This window comes from Columba livia, chromosome 7 (assembly GCF_036013475.1).
Source record: "Columba livia isolate bColLiv1 breed racing homer chromosome 7, bColLiv1.pat.W.v2, whole genome shotgun sequence".
Lineage (NCBI taxonomy): Eukaryota > Metazoa > Chordata > Aves > Columbiformes > Columbidae > Columba > Columba livia.
Genome location: NC_088608.1, coordinates 5,646,248 through 5,670,474, shown reverse-complemented (window position 1 = coordinate 5,670,474; position 24,227 = coordinate 5,646,248). Strand labels below are relative to the sequence as shown.

Genomic DNA, 24,227 nt, shown 5'->3' with positions numbered 1-24,227 from the left:
TGAATTCCAGTAAGACAAAGGTAAAAGACTGAGGTCACACCACCTAAAAATTTAAAGGGAGAAGTGAGATAAAGAGAAAGCAAGATGTCTGGTGTTCTTCCAGATGCAGTTTGACTGGATCTTACGCTTTAGAATTCTATTTCTACATCTCTATACATGCGTCTTTATACTGAATACCAGCTCCCATGCTACCTTTTGTGGGATGCAGCTTCATTCTGCTGAAACACAAAGGCACATGGATGAAAAGCACTTTAAAGTATATGTATGGTTTATACTGCTATATTGCACATAGTGTGGACAAAGCAAGTAAGTTACAAGGAGAACAAAATATCGAAAACAAGGAATAAACAGAAACATTGAAATTAAGGCAGGATACAGCTGCTCAGAAATATTTACCAAGGAGAGAGGCTCCACAGGTTCCTCCATTCTGGCAGTAATTGTAGCAATGGTTCTTTTCACACCTTTCACCAGAGTAACTTGGCCAGCAGTGACATCGGGGATCCCCCTTCTCATTTATAATGCACTTTCCTCCATTTTCACAGGTTAATTTACAGGTATCATCTGCAGCAAGAACACACACACAGAGCCAGTTTTAACAATCCCATTTCATGTAACTGGCAAAAGAGAACCTTGCATCTTAAATAGAACCACAGATGCCCATCAATGAGGAGGAAAAAAAAATCACTCTTCAAAATAGAAAAAGTAAACCAGGACTTCTGTTTCCACAGTACCCACTGCGCTGCATTCACCAAATGCTTATGGCAGTAGTGCCACTGTCTTAGTGAGGTACGAGGTGACACCAATTCTGATTAAGCCAGATTCAGTCTTTCTATAAAGTTGTTTTGCTTTTCTGTCTTGGAAATACTTTGAAAAATAAATCTCTATTCATATCAGTGAACGAGATATAAAATCATTCAATGAGACCAACAAGAAATTGATTCTAGAGTAGCACACATACAATGCTCAAACATCCAGATGACTGTAATCCTAAAGAAACAGAGTAGCATCTTTCCAGCCCAAACGCGTGCTTTCAGCAATAAGACCTTTCATTTTTCACATACCAAAACCAATCCTGCAAAGCCAGACCTGCTGCCTAACTAATCCAGCATTTGAACTTACATGGCTTTTAAGAAAAGGGTTACCACAAACCCTGAGAATTCTTCAATAATATATCCACCAGCTGCAGAAGCTTTGCTGGATTAATCTGTTTTAGTTAAACAGCTAATGAAAAAGAGTTAATGTCCCTGTTTGTCCTACTGAGGTCTAACACTGACACAGGCACGTCAACACCTTTGTTTTGATGTTTAAAGAAATCCATTGCGTTATTAGTGCAGAATTTAGGAATGGTGGATATCCTCTAGCTCCAGCACAGACTCTGCATAGTTCACTAATAACCTGTGCTTCTGCAGCAGCCTTTTCTTTGGATGCACCTGAGTCTTTCCTGCCCATGCCCGCTCCTCTTGAGCTGGTGCTGACATATAACCTGGGACCGAACCTATTTAAATACAACATCTGGGAACTGATCATCTATCAGGCAATTGCATCTCTCTCAAATTAAGCTAAAACTAGACAATGAACCTATAAGTTATTCTGGCGGAATTATTTTGAGCGTTTAACAATAAAAATATGAAATACCACATGCGTTTAATTTTTTGGTATCCACCCTGGATACATCCATCTGCTGTAACAAAGCTTCTTTGTATTTGGGAGTTTGAGGATGCCTCAGTGTTTTATTTATTTGGGTGGTTCATTAAATCCTTTGATGTTCCATGAACCATTCTTCAGTTGCTCATTATAGAAGTTGTTTAAAGGAATAAAGTAGCATATCTTATTGGGGAGAAGGTCTATTTTTGTTTTGCTTATCTGTTTTACTTATCATTAGTCATGAGTTTTGAGAGCAGAACTAGTTAAAACAGAATACATAACACTGAAGTACAGACAAGTGCTCATTTTTATGAACCTTTCTGATGACACATTAAGAACATGTTATGTTTCTCTCCTAGAGCAGTTACTCAGAAGTTATAAAATTTGAAAAGAAAATATGGAAATTAAGACAGACTATGAATCCAAGAGAAAAATAGAGTATTGAAAGGCATATTTAGAACTATAAAACATGAACTACAAACTTGGATGTTACCCTAACCACACCAAGAAATACCTGCCTTTGTATTTTCAAGAAAATACACTGATCCAAAAATTGCCCATAGTAATGATTTTCTAATCTAATTGGCTTTCAAAGACTGGAACACTCATGACTTATACTTTTAAAATGCAAGGTTCCTGACAAAAAAACCCAAACATTTGTAATATTTTGTATCATCATAGGATTATTAATATCCAAACTGATTTTTTTTCTCCATAAAACATTTTAAATTCAGGAGTTTCACCACCAATATGAAACAGAGAAAAGTTACTACAACAATTTTGGACTTCAAATAAGCTAAGAAATAGGATTCAAAGATGTAACGGATAAGGCAGTTTTAAAATACCACGTGAGACTTTAACAATATAGGTGTTTTAATGTTGCTGCTTTGTTGTCTGAAGGTAAACACTAGATTCAAATTACTTCTGCTGATTCACATCAACTGAGTACAAAAGAGGATCAGACGCCTTTGTGTGGGAGACAGGAGCAGAACGGTCCCATAGGAGAAGACAGGAAGAAAAAGAACACAGAAGAGAAACAAAGAAGAATTGTTATAAAAAGGTGAACACTATGCATTCAAATTACTGAATAAAGACCTCTGAAAGAACAGCTGGGAACAGCTCCAGTAAGTATCCACTATTGGAACAAAGTTTAAAAAAAAAGCCAGAAAAGTTTCTATCTGGAGTCAATTCAATAGTGCTCTGAGCTTGCTGGAACTCGCCCTCAAAGACCTCTCAGCTGCTCTTTTTGCTTCTGAAATGACAGAAGTAAATAATTTCACTTGTTATACTTCTTCTAGTCTAGATACTGGCTCTCTCTAACATGAAAGAAAGGAAAGGGTTACAGGTCATGTAATTTTATATATTCTCTCCTAGCCTGGTTATTTAGTCTTCTGCTGCCTTGACTTGTCTATTTCAATATTAATATATATTCAATAAAGCATCAAATAACTTTGCTTTGCAGTTTTTCTTATGTTTTTCTTTCAGGCTTGACTGTTTGACAGAAACATTAATACACTTACGGCTTATTTGCTCCATCTTTTACTCTTTCCTTTACCTGAAAGTAGAAGGAATATCTAACACAGAAGAAACACTGATAAAGCAGCAAAACAAAGCTTTGTGAACTCTACTGGTATTTTTCCTTCACTCGTTCATTTCTTTCGCATCCTATCCCTCTCCCTCAATCACACACATATCTCACATGGGCATTTCTAGAACAACCCTTTATTTCTTGATAAAAACACAACTTTTTGCTATTTTTCCCCCTTTGAAATATCCGCTGATTTCTGGACTAGGCAGTTAAATGGAGAGATGACGCTACGGAGCACAAAGTTAACGAGCTACACACATTCTTTGGGAAAAGAACAGTTCACTCCCCACAGTGGAATATACTCATCTCATGGGGCAGAAAGGTATTCTTGGTGTAGCCGATTCTTTACAGAGTTGAATGCTCATATTAAAGACAGAGTGCAGAGTTCTAATCTTCTGGTAAGGTTGTATAAGTCTTCCTGCCCCTTCAGACAAGGGTCTTACTATCTGCCAGTTTTCCATTTGCTGAAATGTATCAAAACAAAATGTAATCCCCAAATTTTGACTGCATGCTGTAAAATCATCATCTTGGTTTTCCCTTCTCATTTTTTTTTCTTTTTAAATCTGCTTGCTTTACAATTTTAAATGGAAGAGAAAGGCTAAGAAAAGGATGCACAGTGGGAAAAAAACCTGACACCTGCTATAACATAACCCATTTTCTTCTGTTCCAGTAAACACCAGTCCCAATGGTAACCCTTTGCAAATACAGAAGATACTGCGGTAAACAAAAGACTACTTTTCAAACCAGAAGCACATTCTGTGTGATCCCTGTTCTATTTCATATCTAAAAAGACTGAGAGCAGGACAAACCCCAAGAACACACCATGGGCTGAACTGCCATAGCTCCCTGAGGTAGAATTTGTGGGTGAAACACAGGTATACAGGGATTAACTTCCACATCCCCAGCCAAAGCACTTGCTCTGCCTGTAATATTTGTGTGCAGCAGGCACGTCCCCACAGAAATGTGCTGAAGGAAAACACCATGATAAATTAAATGTTTCATCTCTGTTCAGAAGCGACGTCAGATCTGAGTCTTTGTCATTTTTCTCAGGCTTTTCATCCAGCCAAGAGAGCACAAATATTCCCTTCTTAAAATGAAAGTGATAAATGTGCAGCTCCAGAATATGGAACTCTTGGAATTGTTCATTACTCTTGCTCATTCAGCTGTGGTATACACTGTCTTCCTCCAGTGCAAGTCTCTGTATTTTCATCCTCTTTGTATGTTTTTAGCTTCATTGTGCTACAGACAATTAGATACAATAAAACTAATAGATGCAAATCCAGTGGTCTCTTTTAGGAAAATGAAGTGGTATTCTACCAGTTTGAAAACTAAAGAGTAGTTTCTAAACAGAAAACGTCAGGCCTGCCATAGGCAATAAATAAACCACAAGAGAACTAGTGTCTGTCAATCATAGTCATCCAGGGAGAAATGAGATGGAAGCTTATCTAAGAACACACAGGAGCTCGCTTTCATGTTGTTATAAAAACATTCTGAATGACATGACACACATATGTTGTTGTAACTTCGGCTTGAAAAAGCCAAATCAAACCCAAAAGCTGTTTCTCATCAGTTGTCTGAGATTCTGATGAAGCAGCTGTCTGAAGCAATCTGGATTCAGTCTTACAGAAAACCACGGAGGATTCAAAATTTAGAATTCCTCACACAGGACTTAGAAGAAAAATCAATTGAATGAATCAAGCCAGTAGCAGTATTATGCAGAATTTCAAGATCTCCAACAATCCAATGAGCCAGAACCTGAGCCTATTTTGGGATATAGTCACAAGAAAAAGAGCAGGACAGAGATTATTTCCCAGTCACCAACCTTAAGGTATATTGATGAATAAGCAATTGTACAAGGTGCCTTTGCAATAGTCATGCAAAAAACTACCAAAATGAAGAATATAATAATAATGTTGAAAATAACAATTATTTTTTGGAAGGCATTTTTCACAACTATTAGAGACACAGGTGGTATCAAAATACAATCTTCAAACACAGGCTCTCCTGGGGGCACCATTCATGACGGACGAGAACTGGAGATGCTTGTCCCATTTTGACTCTGCCAAACCATGGAAATCTACCACTAGGCTCCTAAATACATTTTAAAAGACCCAAAATACTTAAAGACACTAAAGAGTATTATGAATACTCAATATACTACTCTTTAATATTATAATTTAAATTATATATTATTCAAAAAGAACAGTTTACTCACACTAGTTCTTGATATCCACAATTACTATTTGATATCCACAATTACTTGATATCCACAATTACACAATTACCACAATTTGTGAAACTAAAGACCACGTACATCACTTGAAATAGTTACCATGCAAGTATAAAACAAACAGCACACCTCACTTCTGTTGCTACTTTAATGATGTCTGTTAAAAATAGATTTTAAAAGTTGCATTTCAAGATCTGTACATTAGTGGCAGTGTATTTTTGAACATATAAAATATAATCTACATAAATCACCATAACCTATATACTGTACAACTACTGCGCTGTGATCAAACCAGTAACAAACCCAAAAGAATACATCAGTTAAAAAGCGTTTCACACTCTTGTCTAGCATTCAAGTCTTCTGAATTTCATTCTTTTAGGGACAAACCAGAAGACAACCAAAATCAACAGGAATATTTCAACTGACTTTGAATCAGAATTTTATTGCATACCAACAAAGAAAATCTGACTATATAACCTCCCTTTGGATTAATGTCAGGCCAACCTACCACAATATATAGGTTTTGACAGTTACATAAGGCAGGAATTGCTGTTTGAGGTTACTGACATCCATAACTACGCCAAAAATGCCCTGAGACATTGAAGACAATGCTAGATTTAAACAAGTTGAATGCATGCAGTGCATTTCATTTTAATTTTCTAGCTCTTAATTAGAAAAAAAAAAAAACGTATAACTTCCTAAAGGAAAAGAACCTGGTTTAGAACTTGACTTCCAACAAGAAAAGATATTTATTGATAATCTACATAATGTCTTTGTTTGCTGCCTCTTAGTGACCTATTAAGAGCAAGTGGATAGTCAGACGGCCATGAGTTATTAACCTGTATTAATTCAAGATGTTGATCTTCAGGTCAACTCTGAGCTTTCCAGGAATCTTGGATGATCCTTGGAAGCCTAAGTGCAGTGTCAGCATCAGGCAAACATTTAACTTCCATTTCATACTTTATTTAAAAAGTCAAAATAGTATAAAAACCTAAACTTGTCAGTATGCTATGATACTGACACTTGTTTTGATTAATAATTTATAACCCGTGATGCTACAAAACCTGCAATCTACTATTACAAAAATAACATACAAGAAAAAAAAAAAAGTACAAAAAAAGCCTATTGCTAGACATAGTTTTCTGATTACAGTTATGTTTCAAGTTAAGAAACACTTATTCAGCAGCCCTTTAAAAAGGCATAACAGATACTGTGGTTGTGGAAAGATACTGAAAATAATTAATATGTTAAAAATACTTCTCTAGGCATTTTTTGTCTATTCATAAAAATTTACAACCAGCAGTGAAATAACTTTAAAGCCTCTTCAGATCTTTCTCTAATAAAAACATGCTTTCCTGAAAACTCTCCCCCACTAATAAAACTGTGGCATTACTGAAATTACAGGTTCAACTTACAACCAGTCACCAGTGAAAAACAGTATTATTTTACTTGTCCTTTCTTCAACACAGAAGTAGTAACTATGGGTCATTTGAAATAATTTTTAGGTGGCACTGTATCAGCAGAAAATCTTGTAAAGGTATTGCTGCATTTCTGGCTCCTGATGCCAAGTCTGAGGTAGCCGGGCAGCCAAGGACCCATCTGAGATGAACGCAGAGCTGACACTCAGTGGTCAGGGAGGGAGATGAGATGATCTCTGAAGACAAAGGGCATTTATTCTGATTTCTCTCAAGAGTCACAAACCTTACAGAGTACACCACTCTTTTTATTACATCTGGTTCAGTGTCATCACTTCACCCCTAACAGTGAAAACTGATGTAAAACAGCTGTAAACTACTTTATAGTTGTATAACTATTATACAAATACACACTGAGGGGGTAGAGTAAGAAAGCATTCATTTGCTGTTTTGTTGCTAGAGCATAGTGTAGTACATATAAAAGTTGGTGCTGTAAATGCACTGCATAAAAAGTACTCCTACGTAAGCAAAAAACATGAATGGGTTTGTTATCTAGCACAAGTTTTCTAACACTGTTTTACTCTCTAATTTTTTCTTAGATTTCTTAATACAGAAAAAGAAATACTACTAGACAGGACAGCTTTATTAATACCACATCATATAGCACTAAACCAGAGTTGTATTAATTCAATTTTTAAGGACTAGGCAGCATAAACAGGTGAGATTTTCTCCACAGAATGATGACATTTCAGGTAAATTAATTTAATGGCTAAACTGAGCTTTTAAGTACTGAGGATCTCACCAAAATACGCGTAACTCAGATTTCTGAGTCTGGAATTAAACATTTGGAAAACTATCTTAATACATTCCGACTTCTCATACACATATGAAAATCTATTCTGATTTCTAGAACCTTTTAAAATTCAAGCTTTCTTTCCAGCTGTCTGGCCTCAATTAGAGAGGCAAGTTTTAGAGTACTAATAATTTTCTAAAGTACAGCCAAGAACTTCAAGGTGAAAGAGCTACTGTGCCTTGATATTAGTCATTATGTTACTGAAAGATATAATTTTAGATAAAAATATTTCAGCTGTTTTTTTCCTTTTGGCCTGTTATTTCAAAGTAATTATTATTTGCTGTGTTGCACTTACTGCCTTTTGACTATTGCTGCAGTCTAAGCAGAGGTGTTTCTTGGTGGTTTTTAAGGTTATTTCTCTCTCTTTAATCTGGAATCCAAAACACTTCAGAGCTTTTCAAACTTCTTTTGGTCAATATGTATACACATTTGCTTTTAAATATCATCTCATATCAGTTCAGCTGAGAGCTCATTTTTCATTCTGATGAATATAAACAGGTTTTATTGAATCAGGGATTTTGCTTCTTCATATTTTGTTTCCATTTTAGATAAATAATATGTATATTGAACAACATCACAAACTTCATAGAATCATAGAATGCTAGGGATTGGAAGGGACCTTGAAAGCTCATCCAGTCCAATCCCCCTGTTGGAGCAGGAACACCCAGATGAGGTTACACAGGAAGGTGTCCAGGCGGGTTGGAATGCCTCCAGAGTAGGAGACTCCACAACCTCCCTGGGCAGCCTGGGCCAGGCTCTGCCACCATCACTGAGATGAAGTTTCTTTTCAAGTTTAAGTGGAACCTCTTATGTTCCAGCTCAAACCCATTACCCCTTGTCCTTCCTACTGTTGGTTGTCTCCAAGAAAAGCCTGGCTCCATCCTCCTGACACTCACCCTTTGTATATTTGTAAACATTAATAAGGTCACCTCTCAGTCTCCTCTTCTCCAAACTAAAGAGACCCAGCTCCTTCAGTCTTTCCTCACTGGGAGATGCTCCACTCCCTTAATCATCTTTGTTGCCCTGCGCTGGACTCTCTCCAGCAGTTCCCTGTGGCCCCTGAGGGGCCACAACTGGACACAATATTCCAGGTGTGGTCTCACCAGGGCAGAGTAAAGGGGCAGGAGAACCTCTGTGACCTACTAACCACCCCCCTTCTAATCCACCCCAGGATGCCATTGGCCCTCTTGGCCACAAGGGCACAGTGCTGGCTCATGGTCATCCTGCTGACTTCTTGACTCGCAGACAGCCAAGCCTCTTCTGATGACAAAAACTGACCAGTTGCTTATTTCTAGTTCTCACAGGGTTTTCAATACCTACCCAAGAGGCTTTGATCAATGCATGTTCCATTCACCAATGATTTTCCTTCTGGACAAGCACATGTTGCACCAAAAGGGTTGAGTAAACAAATGAATTCACATGTCAGGTCCAAGCATGGATTAGGCACTGTTTAAAAAGACAAAATATTTAAAATATTATTTCTTAAATTTTTATTTTTTATTTTTTTTTAAATAACACTGTATTCTAGGACTGGGAAAATAATAAAATATAAAAATTCTGATATAATTCCAGTTTCCTGGATATCAAAAGTCTGAAGTCAGTGAACACACTCACTCAAATGGCAGTGCAAGACTCACACCAGGACAGAATTTATTCCAGTTAGAAAAAAATGTATTGGTAATGTGCAGTAAAAAAACTCATCTGGCTGTGGCTAAAGCTATTCGTATTCAGGTCTCATCCACCTTTTTCATGCTTCATTTACAGTGTGGGTACACAAGGCAATCAATTGTTTAATGTCCTTTCAAATGAGATAAAAGGTACCAAAAATTCTAAATTAAACTTTTATAAAGAAATATGACTAGATCTATTTTCAGTTTGTACCATCAGGCTCTGTTTTATATGTATACAACTTGGTTACTTCTTCCCGCCCGCCCTTCCCCGCGCCGAGGTGAACTTCTTCAATATTGAATTTAAAGTAATTATGCTTACTCACAGTCCATTTGTTTGTAGCGGTGAAAAACCAAGGCACTTTTTGCTTTATCAACATCCACACTTAGATATTCTACAAGGCTCCTGCCAAATTTGTGTACTCTAAATGCACCATTTTTGGGACCTGCTCCGTATATGTAATCCTCAAAAACGTCAATTCTATGTGGATGTAGTAGACCTTAAATAAAAAGGAATGAATAAACACAAACATATATTCATTTTCAAATAATAAACAACTTTTGAAAATAACCACTTCCACTGCATTACTGCAATTACCACGTAAAGACATTATTGTTGAGACTGTTTCATAACCACAAAGACCAACTTTTAAAAAGCACCTTCTTAACAGGAACTCTTCCCTACTACAAGCAATTAAAATCTCAAGCCTAGTATTAGCTTTCCACACAATGCAGCCTCAGAAACTGGTTGAATATTGAAAATTAGGGAAAACCCAAAGTAAAAACTAGCTAATCAGAAAATACGTAGGTACAGCACTGTAGTGCTGTATGTAGTAAGTATAAGTATGAGACAAAGAAGAAACAGATTATTTTGCTGAGCATAAAGAAACTATTTTGCCAAAACATTTCTTCAGTTCCTTAACACATTTGAAATGCTAGTTTTTATACTATACTTATTTTAATTCATGACAAAACACTGAGCCTCTACCAATTCCTAATTTTTAAAAGCTGTTGATTAGATCACATACTTGGATTTCCTACGCACAACTGGCTGTCGAATTTCACATATTTACCCATAGAACCATTTTGGTTGGAAGAGATCCTCAGGATCATCCAGTCCAACCGTAACCTAACTCTGGCACTAAATCATGTCCCTAAGAACCTCGTCTACATACCTTTTAAACACCACCAGGGATGGTGACTCCACCACTTCCATGGGCAGCCTGTTACAATGCCTGACAACCCTTTCTGTTAAGAGTTTTTTCCTAAAATCCAATCTAAACCTCCCTTGGTGTAACTTGAGGTCATTTTCTCTTGTCCTATAACTTGCTACTTGGGAGAAGAGACCAACACCCTCCACGCTCCAACCTCCTTTCAGGCAGTTGTAGACAGTGATAAGGTCTCTCCTCAGCCTCCTGTTCTCCAGGCTGAACCCCCCAGTTCCAAAAACTGCTGCTCATCGCACTTGTGCTCCAGACTCCTCACCAACTTCGTCGCCTCCTCTGCACTCTTTAAGTATTTCAATGTCCTTCTTATGATAAGCGGCCCAAAACTGAACACAGAATTGAAGATGCGGCCTTACCAGAGCCGAGTACAGTGGCACAATCACTTCTCTAGTCCTGCCGGCCACACTAGTTCTGATACAAGCCCCCACATTCTTGTCTGCCACCAGCTTTCCAGCCACTCTTCCCCAAGTCTGTAGCATTGCGTTGGGTTGTTATGACCAAAGCACAGCACCCGGCACTTGGCCTTGTTGAACCTCATACAACTGGCCTCAGCCCAACGATCCAGCCGGTCTAGTTCCCTCTGTATTGCCACCCTACCCTCCAGCAGATCAGCACTCCCACCCAATTTGGTGTCATCTGCAAACTGACTAAGGCTGCGCTTAACCCCGTCATCCAGATGTTTGATAAAGAGATTAAACAGAACTGGCCCCAATACTGAGCCCTGGGGAACACAACTCGTGACTGGCCACCAACTGGATTTGGTTCCGTTCACCACAACTCTTTGGGCCCAGCCCTCCAGCCAGTTCTTCATCCATCACAAAGTACACCAATCCAGGCCATGAGCTACCATGTAACATGGTGATACCTTCTTACTCAAACTTCTTCGACAGAGATGCATCTCTTCTTGATTTGAAGCCATAAAGAAACAGAACTTACGATCCTGTGATACTGTGTTTCTACTATGATCCCCATTTACTGTAAAAATGTTTTCAGTTATCAGCATTTATTTGTTCCTACTGTATTCTCACTCAATCAATACTTGGTACTCAGTATTTTATTTCAATAAAAACATTTATGATTTCTAATTTGTTATTTTATGCTTGTTTAATTACATGGGTTGAAGTCTTAGTCTCATTGCAAAGTAATTTCTAAACTCCCCCAATCTTCCTTTGATCCTATTTCTCTAATTTTTCCGTAGTTACTAAAAATGTCAACAGGAGACAAAAGCTGACATCGCTTTACTGATCTTGTATTTCAGTATTAAATGCTAAGTATGAAGGCAAAAAAGTCTTTCCATTCTGCTCTTCCATTTATAAACCCCAAATGTGCTTGGTTTGGCACAATGTAGTATAGCCTTTCCACGCTGTCAAATTTTTTGAAAGTCATCAACTTACATGCCTGCTATTCTGTAGCACTGCTGTGTCTTTTTTCCCCTTGAAGAATAACCTCACATTTATTCTTAAAATACAAATGACTATTGAGACACATAAAAACACCATCTAGGATACTGTCAGTTTTCATACCAGCCACAGGCACAAGCACTAAGTATGTATTTTGTGATACATTACAATCTAGACACCACAAAATACTATAAGCAAAGGAAGTGCAAGCAAAGTTACAACGAGGAATTACTGTTTTCTATAATTTTTGGTCAGGCGTCTGCTCGGTACAGTTCAGTGTTACAAGAGGTTGTAGCCAGATCCCTACACTCAACAAAGTGATCCTTCTTGAGATGACTACTTCTATGTATATTGATCCACGTTGTGAAATAAAATGCTCTTAAAGCAGAATAAGATTATTTAAATCTGGTCCTGTTCCATTTGGATTTTGCGAGATATTTCCTAGTATCTTCTAGAACCCCCTGGTGAATTCCAGATCACCGGTTAAAACACTCAGTAGCTCTAGATGCAATATCATCCTGATGAAACTCCACTACCAACTGCCCATTAAGCAATCCCCACAAAATCCTGCTTCCAAATATTTAATGTTTCCTCTATTTTCTAATCAAATCTCATAAATTGCTACATATATTACCAAATTGTTAAAGAGCCAACACACAATTCCATAAAAACAAAGTTAGCTTAACCACAATATCTTTTCCTATGAAAGGAACTTTCCTCATTCACATTCTGTTAGCAGAATTCTGTGATTACTTACTGACCTGAAAGCCAAACCCATTATTTTTCCCTGAAATGATTCAGGTCAACTGTTCTAGAAGCCATACAATTCCTGTGCTGTGCAGACAGCTCTAATTTCTAACTACTCAAGGTCCTCCTGTTGCTCAGTAAGTCGAAATAAGGCCAAGCATAAACATTAATCACAATGTTATTTGATAATACCTAAGCTAATTATTAGATAATGATCTTGGAGATTTGCACATATCACTGAATCTTTGTTCCCCCTAAAGCAGCTTTATCAGATTATCTTGAAGCTTAAATATCTGTTTGTTTAGATAATGTCTGAAGTAATATCAAACAAAACAATGAATATCAGTTAATAATCACTGCTTTTTGCTTATGTAGTTTCTCTGAATAATGAAGCTTCAGCCAAATAAACTAAAATAGAAAACATGCTATTGAAAAGCTCTTCGTACCTTGTTTAGTGCTCACCGACACAACTGAATCGGAACCATCAAAAAGAACGCTGCCAATAACAGATAATTCAAAATCCGCCCAGAACAAGCGCTGACTGAACTGATCAACTACGAGACCTACAAAGAAAATAAAGTTCAAACGTATATAAAACCTGAAGAAAACGAATATTTTCATTTTACTCTACAATTTAATACTGCCTCTATTCTTGTGTACACAAAATATGGTGACAACAAAAACACAAGACTGGATACCAAGGAGAATAAAATATAAAACATTCTGCTTAAACCTTCCCCTTGAGGCAAATGTGTTTTTTCACTTTCTTAAACTTACTCTTCCAAGGTCAGTACCTTTTCAAACCCATTATCCTCAGCAGGTTGGGATGTATACCAGGTGGGAATTAAATATAGAATCTAATCCCTTAATTTGCTCTACCAACAAAAAATCTATTATGTCAATAGATCTCTAAGCGGTGGCACCAGCGTGACCAAGTGTTAAAAACAGGGCACTCAGGTTTCAGAAAGTTTTCCCAAGCCATCCTGTTTCCACAAGAATAGAACTGTGTTCTTTTTTTTTCATCATCAATACTTCACATGTAGTAATTATTACAGATTGAAAAATCAGATTATTTTCAAGTAGTGTTGCAAGACTTAAACAGCAACACTGACACGTATATATTTGCATATATACGAAATGACAGCACAAGTGAGTGACTAAGAGCATAAATGGAAATAAGAAACAGATAACGTGACTACCCAGCCTGCAGGCAATAACTAAATAGTTAAATCAAGCAGTCCATGTTTCACTAGAGGATGATTAAATTATTAATATGACATTTTAGGTCATGTCAAAATCTTCAGCCTGAAAAAATATTTGAACCATAAAATAATTTAATTCTGAGCTTTTGAAGTTGTGGTGTGTTTTTAATAAGAATGGGAAAAAGTATTTTTCTTCCTATTTATGTAAGTAGGTAAGCCAGAAAAAAAATACATCAAAAGAAATTACACATAACAGAAAAAATTCTCCTCTTAAGGTCATAAATTAATCAGCTACAGATAGATGAGAGGAAGTGGAGGAAGTCTGACGCACAGACCGGTGAAATATGTTTACATTTGCAACTCCATTAAAAAAAAGAACTTCCTGTAAAGAAACACTGGCGTGCAGACATACAGCTAAAGAGAATGAATTCTGGTAAAATATAATCGCAATGTGTCAACCTTGTGTGCTACGTAGTGCCTGAAAGTGGGAATATTCTAGAAACAGTCCCCAGTCTCCAGTTTTAAATTATATGCATTTTAATAAGAATATTTAAATATCAAATAATAAATAAATTACATTCTCAATGTATCTTTCGTAGTATCAGAGATAACACAATGAAAAAAGGTACTTGGTTTTGTTTTATACACATAGCCCTCCCGTGATAGTCATTTGTATGCAAATCCTGTGAAGTCAAGCCCAAATGCTCAAATTCTCACTCTCCTTTACTTGAAATAGGAAAGGTATATTTAGTAATAAATTTAAGAGCAGTGAACACAGATGTTCAGTAAAATCTTACACTTCATCTAAAGAACAGTCATAAAGCATCACGTGGGAGAAAATAGGAAAAATGGCTCAGAGTCTTCTTTTGCATTTGCTCTACAAAGACATGGATCTGTACGAAATATCTGGCAAAAAATTAAAAGACTCCAAAGTTGCCTACTTTCTAGCATGAAGCAAAGGAAGAGAAGCACAGAAAGATGCCACAGAAGTGTTTTCAGGCAGCACGTAAAGGAGAATGCAATACTGTGGCAAGGTATTTGGGAAATTCCTTCTTGTTACTGGTAATTCTGCTAATTTTCTTAATTTTCATTCGATTCATATCCTTGTAAGGAGACAGAGGTCTGGTTAAACGTTTACGTGAAACTTTTCTGTATAAAACATATCAAGGAAAATTTTATTAAGAAAAGCTCTTGCAGTTGTGCTTCTGGCCAGGGAACAAGTAAATACTTGCATTTTCAGCTAAGTTTTATATCATTATTACCTATAAAATTCAATTAATTCAATAATCTAATACTGATGGGGAAAAAAAAGGGTTTAAATTCCCTTTAATGACCAAGGAAGTGGTGACTGGCAGAACAGGACATAAACCTGGCAGACAGACTGACAATAAGAGACAAAAAAGCATAATTCAGGCAATTAGAACTAAATATAATTATTTGTATATTCAGTATGTCCATCATATTTTACATAAGAAATTCAGCGAAGAATATGAAATAATTCTGATATCTGTTCTCTTTCAGCCTGAATAATCAGAAGCTTCTTACTTAATTTACTATTTACTATGTATTTATTATTATCTTTGCTGTTCTTACCTACGGTGCATAAGCTTCCTCTCCTCAAAGCTTTCCTTACCACATATATAATTGCTTAAGTTGCTGTATTTCAATCTAATCATGTCAACAAAGAGTGTTTCCTCTAAGGGATAAGTGTAAATCTGCATACACAACACCATAAGCCCACCTTAGTGTGGGACTTAACAGCCTCTTAAAATATTATTACTTGTGTCTGCAATAGTGGCAGATTCTGAGACACTCAGATTTTGAGACAGCATCCTCTTGGAAGAAGCCTCTGTTTCAATAGATCAGCATACCAAAGTTGGACCACCCCTAATTTGCAATGCAATAGTAACAAATCATCATTGTAAGCCTGGAGAAACATCAAATATTGCATGAGAAAAGGGGTCATAAACAAATCATTTGTGGTTTCAAGACAGGATGCTGCTATTTAAGAGAGACACATTTCATCCTGGATTTACAGTTTCTTTTGTCATAAAAATTACTTTTATCCTGGCAATGGAGTCGTAATGGTAATTCATAAGACCTCAACATGTACTATCAAGCTTCAAAACAGTTCTGTAAAATACTGAGATAAATAAGTTGTTGCTTCTTTGAATACCTAAACCTTGTTTTGCACTATTTTGCAGTGTATTATGCAAAGTAACTTGAATAGGCTGTGTGATTTTATATGCGTTTTTAAAAAAAAAAAAAATAAATGTATCTCACCACTAACTGGTGTTCCCTTAATTGATTTTGCTTGTTCAGTGTTATTGGACAAATCACATTTTAACTGATTATATATAGTCCTTTGGTACTGCTTTGTCAAATCATGTTAAGCTTTGTACAGAAGTCAAATTAAGATGTATAATTTGAAAACAGAACTAAGAATTTTGTTTAGTAACCGCATATGAATAACCAGAATACATATTTTATTTGTTTTCCAAACTGAGAAACTGGAATTCACCAACAAATCTGCACTGAAGAAAAATGGATAAGCTGTATACCTGTAGGTCTTTGTAAATTCTTTTGAACCAATATCCTTCTCAGAGTACCATCCATAGATGATTCCTCTATGTGAGAGCGATCTCCAATAACTGTCCAGTACATCATCCTAAAAGTATTAAACATAAAACATAAACTGGATGCCTATACAGAACCTCAAAACACTTCATGGATATTAAATTTTATGGGGCTTTCAGCCTGCATGAAAGATGGGATATAACTGATCCTGATTTACATACACATAAAGTGAGCAGGAAAGTTAAGCAAGTGACTTGGAAAAAGTTAGACATTTGTAGATATAATTTTACTTCTCTTACTCTACTTTGTATTTTTGTTTGAATTACCGAAATAGAGTAATGTCGAAACATACACACCCCTTTTTAGGATTTACAGCAATTGCATATGGTTCTCCTGCCATGCTTGTAAGGAGTCGTGTACAGTTTGGTCCGTTCAATTGACCTACATTAATGGAGTATCTCAGACTAGTCCAATGAGTTGTATAGTAGCTGAACCAGTGCATCCTGGAATGATCAGTCCAGTAAATATTCCCAGCAACCCAATCAACAGCAATGCCTCTTGGTCTTTTGAATTCTGGACACTAAAAAGAACAGATGTTCAAGTTAGATTTTACGGAAATGATCTTTCATAGCAGATTTATGCAAGTTTCTTCACAGATCATTGATGTGACTTTTTAGAGTTAAGTAACTTTCACCTGTAATACAGTGAAACATGTAAAAAGACTGCATTAGGAAGACAAATTCCACTTGTAGGTGGTAAACTCTAAGTGATTTGCTGACAGTTCTATTCAATGTAGAAGAACAAGTCAGTGCTTCAAAACTCAAGCTTAAGGTTACCTACGTTAAAAAAAAGGCACTTAGGCATGAATTACTTCAACTATTGATAATGAAGCAAATAAATGTTACATACTGTAATTAAAAGGGAAAGGAGAAGGAAGAGTCATTATACAGCTCTTATACTCTATGCAGAATACACAGAACTCTGGTATGATGGCCCATCCCAAAGCCCTCATTGAAAACAGTGCTTGAGACCATCCATATGTTTATGGCTGCTCTGCAGTCTGCCAAGGATAAATGAAGTCACTGCATTTAGAAAAATACATAAAATTGCCACTGTATTCTGACCAATACTAGTATGCAATGGTAGGGAAATTTTCAATGTTCCTCATCCCATGCTGTTACCTGCTACTGTGTTCCATCACTGATTAAAACCAGAATTTGTCCAATATTCAGCTTCATATATATGAGGTTTGTCGAATTACAAGTTCAAAATTATAAACTATGACATCTCTATTATGATTTCACAGTTATCATTAAGGCCTAGATTCCCAAAAATGGTCTTAGGGATAGAAGTTCACATTGCATATAGGAGATGTATATGAAAATGTTTCACTAAATTTTACTGTAATGTGTGCAGAAAGGATTAAAATTTGTAAATAGGGCTACTCAACTATTTCTTACCTTAATTTAGCATTTCATGAAAAATGCAAGACTTGCATGAGCTAAATACATATACAATAGTTTGTTTGTTTACCTATAATGATAGCAAGTTAAATTATGAACAAAAAAGTCTGTTCTGTGACGAATATAGTAACAGAATGCTAACAAACTACGTAACTAAAAATCAGGAAAGAAAATGCTAAAATAACTTGTTTTCCTCAGGTGTCTGAGTTCCCTAATACCAGAAGACATTTGTAGGCTATTTTCATCATAAAATGAAGGTAATTTCATTCTCTAGATGAAATAAAAGGACTGTAAGGCTGAATTTAGACAATTCATTGTTCACAAACCTTTAATTCTGAAAAAGTATCATGGAATGCATGTTCTAAAAATATACAGAACCCTGGCTTTCTATTTTGATGAGTATTAAAGCAGCAAAATCAATCACTGCATTTACAAAACAGTATTTCTTTAAAACTAGGTGACAGTAATTTTTTTAAAGTTAAACAAAATAATGTATCATAATTCTTTGTTATAAAATGATATTGGCAGCTTTTGCATGCAATTTTTTCTTCCTTTGTTACATTATCCAAGCAGCATTCATGTAAAGGACACGATACCCCAAAATGTGGGTATTTGCTGATAGGCATCATTGTATTTTTAATCCAAACTTCTCCTCTATAGTTGAGAAGAATTAAAAGAAGTGAGATTCCACCATGTTAAAGATCAAAGACACAAGGACATTACCAGAAGAAAAGAAAAGCAGCTGTGTAGAGTGAGAGATTAAAAAAAGAGAATAAAAAAACACTAGCGGATGCCATGGCCATGTAACTCATGTTCATTAAGTTCCAGCCTAGGTACATCGTATTTCTGATGTCTTATGCACCTCCTCGTACTGTCTAGGAAATTTACTTACTGTAAATGAGCTTTTACCTAATAGCTTATTTGGATTATGCTAATTTTAAAGAATAATTTTGCATACAGAATAAGCATAAAAATACAGGAACAAAATCACATTAATATTTTCTACAGTTATTTTAGCCCACTTTGATGCTAAATATGTACAACTTAGTGGAAAAAATGAGCTTTGAAGCCTAATGGCTTTCTAGCATGTGATAGTTTCTGCACAACTACTGACCATGTCAGCCCCCAACTTTTGACCAGAATAGCTGCCTGCTGTAAAATCTGTTTATAAGGTAAAGAATTAAGATAAAAACCCAACCAAACAAAAGGCACTGGCACCACCACACAAAAAAAACCCAAACAAAATCAAACAAACCACACACAATTAAATAAGAAGAAAAGAGGAGAAGAGGAGGAGAAGAGCTGCAGTAACAAGTTGGATTTGGAAATCATGTTGATATAAGGGTACATTTCAGAAAATTTTTCAATCCCTAGAGTTGAGTTTGAAGAAAATATGTTACAAATGCACAGCAGGCACCCATCACCTTGCAATACGCAGCATTTTAAAACAGGAAAACTAAATTACAAATCTAATTTATATCATAAGCACATGGGAAGCAATATTTTCTCTATTTATTTTACAGATGGTTTTGGTGTAACATTGCTGTGGAATACTGTAAACCAATGATTTGGTGTTCCTTAAAATACCTTCATTAAAAATAATACGTTGTCTAATTATATATTATTATAACAGTAAAAATAAATGAGAAAAAAAATACTAAAAGACTTCTAGACTTTTACACTCAAAACCAGAAATTTTTCATTGATAGACAAGAACCCCAGTAGGTGCAATGGTTCACCAAATCATCGTTTGTATTACATACATAGGAACATTTAAAAATTCCAGCTAGATGATTGAGACCGAGAGAGTCTCCTAAGTACTTAATTAAACCTTATCCATACAGAGCTACAGCTTTAAGATAAAAACATAAGTTAATGCTATTACATTTAAGAACAGTAAAAACATTTTTATGATAAAAGCAACTAAAAAAGAAGCACATAACCTTTTGGAAGCATAATGTTTAAATCAGTGAACATCTGAAAGGAGCATTGCAGATGTTCCTTAAATATTCCTGGGCCTGAATACCTGTTATCATCACCGAGCACTATAGGGGAGCTCTCCTGTGATAATGGAATCATGGGGTGTATCTAGACATCCCAAAGTTTGGAACTGAGCAGGAAATGCTTACAAATAATAACTCATTGCCCTTGGAAATCATCTTTTCTATAATTAACACAGCACGAGGCAAAAAATACCCAGGTTGGTTAGATTAACAGAACAGGGGAGTGACACAAAACATTTCTAAGAGTAAGCTGGAAAAAGTTTGTAAACCACACCTTACATTTTATAGATTTCAAATTAGTGTCTACAACATCAGTTAAATACTAAATTACCTACCTAATTCATATAATGTGTATTAACAGAACACATTTAGGCTATGATCTCTTTTAGCTGAAGTTTGTAGAAATTTTAAGTTTGGTCACCTCTTATAAGGCATGGTTTTCAAATATGAAACCTCATATTTTTAGTAAATTACAGACGTTGTTGCGAAAAAGGCATATTTAAAGAAAACAACCTAGAAATTGTTTCCATTCACAGCAAAACACTGAATTTCACTGGGGCCTGGGGGTCAAACATTTGGAGGATATTCCTGGATATATCACACAAGTGGTTAAGGGCCCTTGTTAAGCTCTCAGAACAGTGAGGCTGGAGCAAGCTGCAAATATACCTGTGGTTTTTTTTCTTCCTGTTATATGGTACAATTATTTTAAATGTTCAGCTCCGTTTCCTCTTCCATGAAAAACATGAGTTTGAGTGGCAAGTCACTCTGTGTTGAATATTCACCTCAGACAACTTCTACATCGCTCTCAAAGGATTATGCCAGTAAACAGCTGCCCCAGTTATCACCAATTCACTTACACGGTCTCAACTCAATAGAAAGCAATCCTCTTCTGCATCTGTCAATACACTCTGAAGAGTTGATATTTACTATTTCCTTTAATGCTTCAATCTGTACCAAGCTTAAAACTCCTTTTGCAGAAAAATACAAGAGATACTTAACACTATTCTCTGAGGAAGGCTCTTGATATGCTAATTCCATGGAGCAATTTTAGTTGAGATGGATTTTTGCATTAATGTAATTACCTGAAAATGCAGGTGACTTTGTTCAAGTTTACTGTCTTGATTTACATATCAAAGTCTAGATACAAAACTTATAATGTAACTTTCAAAAACTTATCCATTAAAAAACTTAGGTTAAAATTAAGGAATTCTCAAGGTTTTCAAAACCAAATTTAAGTGACAATACTAAAGCAACACTATAAAACCAATTAACCTACTCACCAGTTACATATAAGGCAATAATATTTGAGTATTAATGAGGTAATGCTGGGAAAATATTCTGAGTAGTTTAGCACAGTGAGAAATAAATGCTTTACAAATATAAATGAAATGTGTCTAAGATATATTCAGATACAATCTGTGCATTTTCCACATACAGATTTATAAAATAGCTTTGTAAGGCTTGGCTCAAGCATCTTCATGAGCACCGACCTGCACTGAAGAGTGAGAGGAAAATGATGTATAAAGAAAAATATGAGTTTTTCAACAACCTTGAATTAAGAGGAAGTGACTAGAAAGTATTCTTGCATAGAGGTGAAACACAGATACAAGAAGGTAAAAATACTTCAGTACTTCAGAAAAAAATAACAGTAATTCTAATAACTTCTTTTCATTTTAGTTGAAATATGGAGACAACATCAAATCAGCCAGGAAATTTTCATCCCTAGACTATGAAGAGGTCTCAAGGAAGCTTATATTCAGTTTTATGGACCTGTAAGAATGTATATATCCATCAGAGATGTTGTGGGTCAGCAGACTACACTTACTCCTTACAGAAGGCATCTGCATATTAACCAAAAAGAAATAAAATAGAGAAATTATGACATATCAAGGATAAAAGGCTCATTAGGGGCAGTCAACTTGGCTTCACCAAGGGGAAGTCGTGCTTGACCAACCTCATCACCTTTTACGAGGACATAACGAGGCGGATAGATGATGGCAGAGCGCTGGATGCGGTCTACCTTGACTTCAGTAAAGCATTTGACACAGTCTCCCACAGCATCCTCACAGCTAAACTGAGGGAGTGAGGTCTGGATGATCGGGTAGTGAGGTGGACTGTGAACTGGCTGAAGGAGAGAAACCAGAGAGTCGTGGTCAATGGGGCGGAGTCCAGTTGGTGGCCTGTATCTAGTGGAGTGCCTCAGGGGTCAGTACTGGGGCTGGTATTATTCAATATATTCATCAACGATTTGGACGAGGGATAGAGTGTACTATCAGCAAGTTTGCTGATGACACCAAGCTGGGAGGAGTGGCTAGCATACCAGAAGGCTGTGCTGCCATCCAGAGACCTGGACAAGCTGGAGAGTTGGGCAGGGAAAAATTTAATGAAATATAACAAGGGCAAGTGTACAGTCTTGCATCTGGGTAAGAACAACCCCAGGTTCCAGTATAACTTGGGGAATGACCTATTAGAGAACAGCATAGGGAAAAGGGACCTGAGGGTCCTGGGGACAACAGGATGACCATGAGCCAGCACTGGGCCCTTGTGGCCAGGAAGGCCAATGGCATCCTGGGGTGTATTAGAAGGGGGATGGTTAGTAGGTCAAGAGATGTTCTCCTTCCCCTCTACTCTGCCCTGGTGAGACCGCATCTGGAATATTGTGTACAGTTCTGGGCCCCTCAGTTCCAGCAGGACAGGGAACTGCTGAGAGAGTCCAGCGCAGGGCAACAAAGATGCTGAAGGGAGTGGAGCATCTCCCATGTGAGGAAAGGCTGAGGGAGCTGGGGCTCTTGAGCTTGGAGAAGAGGAGACTGAGGGGTGACCTCATTCATGTTTACAAATATACAAAGGGTGAGTGTCAGGAGGATGGAGCCAGGCTCCTCTCGGTGACAACCAATGATAGGACAAGGGGCAATGGGTACAAACTGGAACACAAAAGGTTCCACTTAAATTTGAGAAGAAACTTCTTCTCAGTGAGGGTGACAGAGCCTGGAACAGGCTGCCCAGGTAGGTTGTGGAGTCTCCTACCTTGGAGGCATTCAAGACCTGCCTGGACACCTTTCTGTGTAACCTCATCTGGGTGTTCCTGCTCTGGTGGGGGGATTGGACTGGATGAGCTTTAGAGGTCCACTCCAATCCCTGACTTTCTGTGATTCTGTGAAAAAAGCCTCCATACTTTAAATTCACAAGACTTCACAGATTTGTTATTTTGTAATGATGGTACAGAGATGTGTCTATCAGGATTTTTTAGGCACGGGTACCTGCCACATTTCAATGAGAAAAATGTCACAGAAGAATGACTCCGCATCTTCAAGACATACTTTGGTTCTCAAAGTATCCTTCCCCAAAACATGACATACCTGACCTGCTAGAAATGCTAGGAATAATCTTCTACTTTAGATCTACTTTACATACACTTTCTGTCAACAAAATCTAGATGACTCCCTTCTGCGGTGCAGATGGAAGTGGTGTTTTTTACTGCCTTTTCCCATATATATGCCATGACAGACACAAGGTATATTTAGTGTCCATTGGTGTCTACATCCCCAGGCTTTTTGCCCTGCTGGCATCAAAGGTCAGGAGTGTCACTTGTTTGCAAAGGAAGTATCCTTGGATGAAAGGTACTTAGAAGTGGTTACAGATGTGTAAGAGTTGAATGATAAATGAGAGATGAGTCTATTGTTGCTAAGGCTGTTTATTCTACTGGGTATATAAAAGCATTCATGTGAGGTAAGGTCACCCTTGTTACCTCTCCAAAGTTTAAGAAAACAGCCAGAGAGCTGTTATTTCTAGCCTGATCTATTATTGGCCAAGAAACCATAAAAAGCTCTCCTCAGCCACATCATTAAATAAAAAGAAAATAAAAAAGTAAATTTACAGCATTATAGAAACATCAGTGTAAAGATCACATTGCTATCTTCAGCACTAACGCTTCCTTGAGAATTTTGTAGAAATATATTAGGCAAAATGACTATCAAACGGCATTTATTTTATTTTCAAGTAAAGACTACTTGAAATTACTCAAGGCTATAAAAATCCATGTTTGCTGTAAAGTGCAAAATGACATTTATGTTTATTCAAAAGAAGATACCATGCAGTTCAACATACAGAGGAATAAATATTTATTATTCTAATTTTAAAATCTTTGTCAGAGCATTGCTAGTATTACTGTTTACATGGTCATTATAGAAATTGGGCCGATCTTTGGCCTAC

The 24,227-nt window shown here is 36.7% G+C and overlaps 1 protein-coding gene across 9 annotated transcripts in view; it reads right to left on the bottom strand.

Annotated features, from left to right (window-relative positions):
* The window catches only part of LRP1B (LDL receptor related protein 1B), a 687,728-nt gene that overhangs the window by 39,238 nt on the left and 624,263 nt on the right, over positions 1–24,227 (bottom strand). For 8 of the 9 annotated variants that reach the window (XM_065070313.1, XM_065070311.1, XM_065070314.1 and 5 more), the window contains 6 exons: positions 16,906–17,129; positions 16,534–16,640; positions 13,217–13,333; positions 9,724–9,897; positions 9,051–9,176; positions 397–561 (listed from right to left, as the gene is read on the bottom strand). In XM_065070313.1, the coding sequence (XP_064926385.1) occupies positions 397–561; positions 9,051–9,176; positions 9,724–9,897; positions 13,217–13,333; positions 16,534–16,640; positions 16,906–17,129 (913 nt within the window). Of the gene's footprint in view, positions 1–396; positions 562–9,050; positions 9,177–9,719; positions 9,898–13,216; positions 13,334–16,533; positions 16,641–16,905; positions 17,130–24,227 lie in introns of those variants that run through there. The other variant, XM_065070319.1, reaches the window with a different exon arrangement.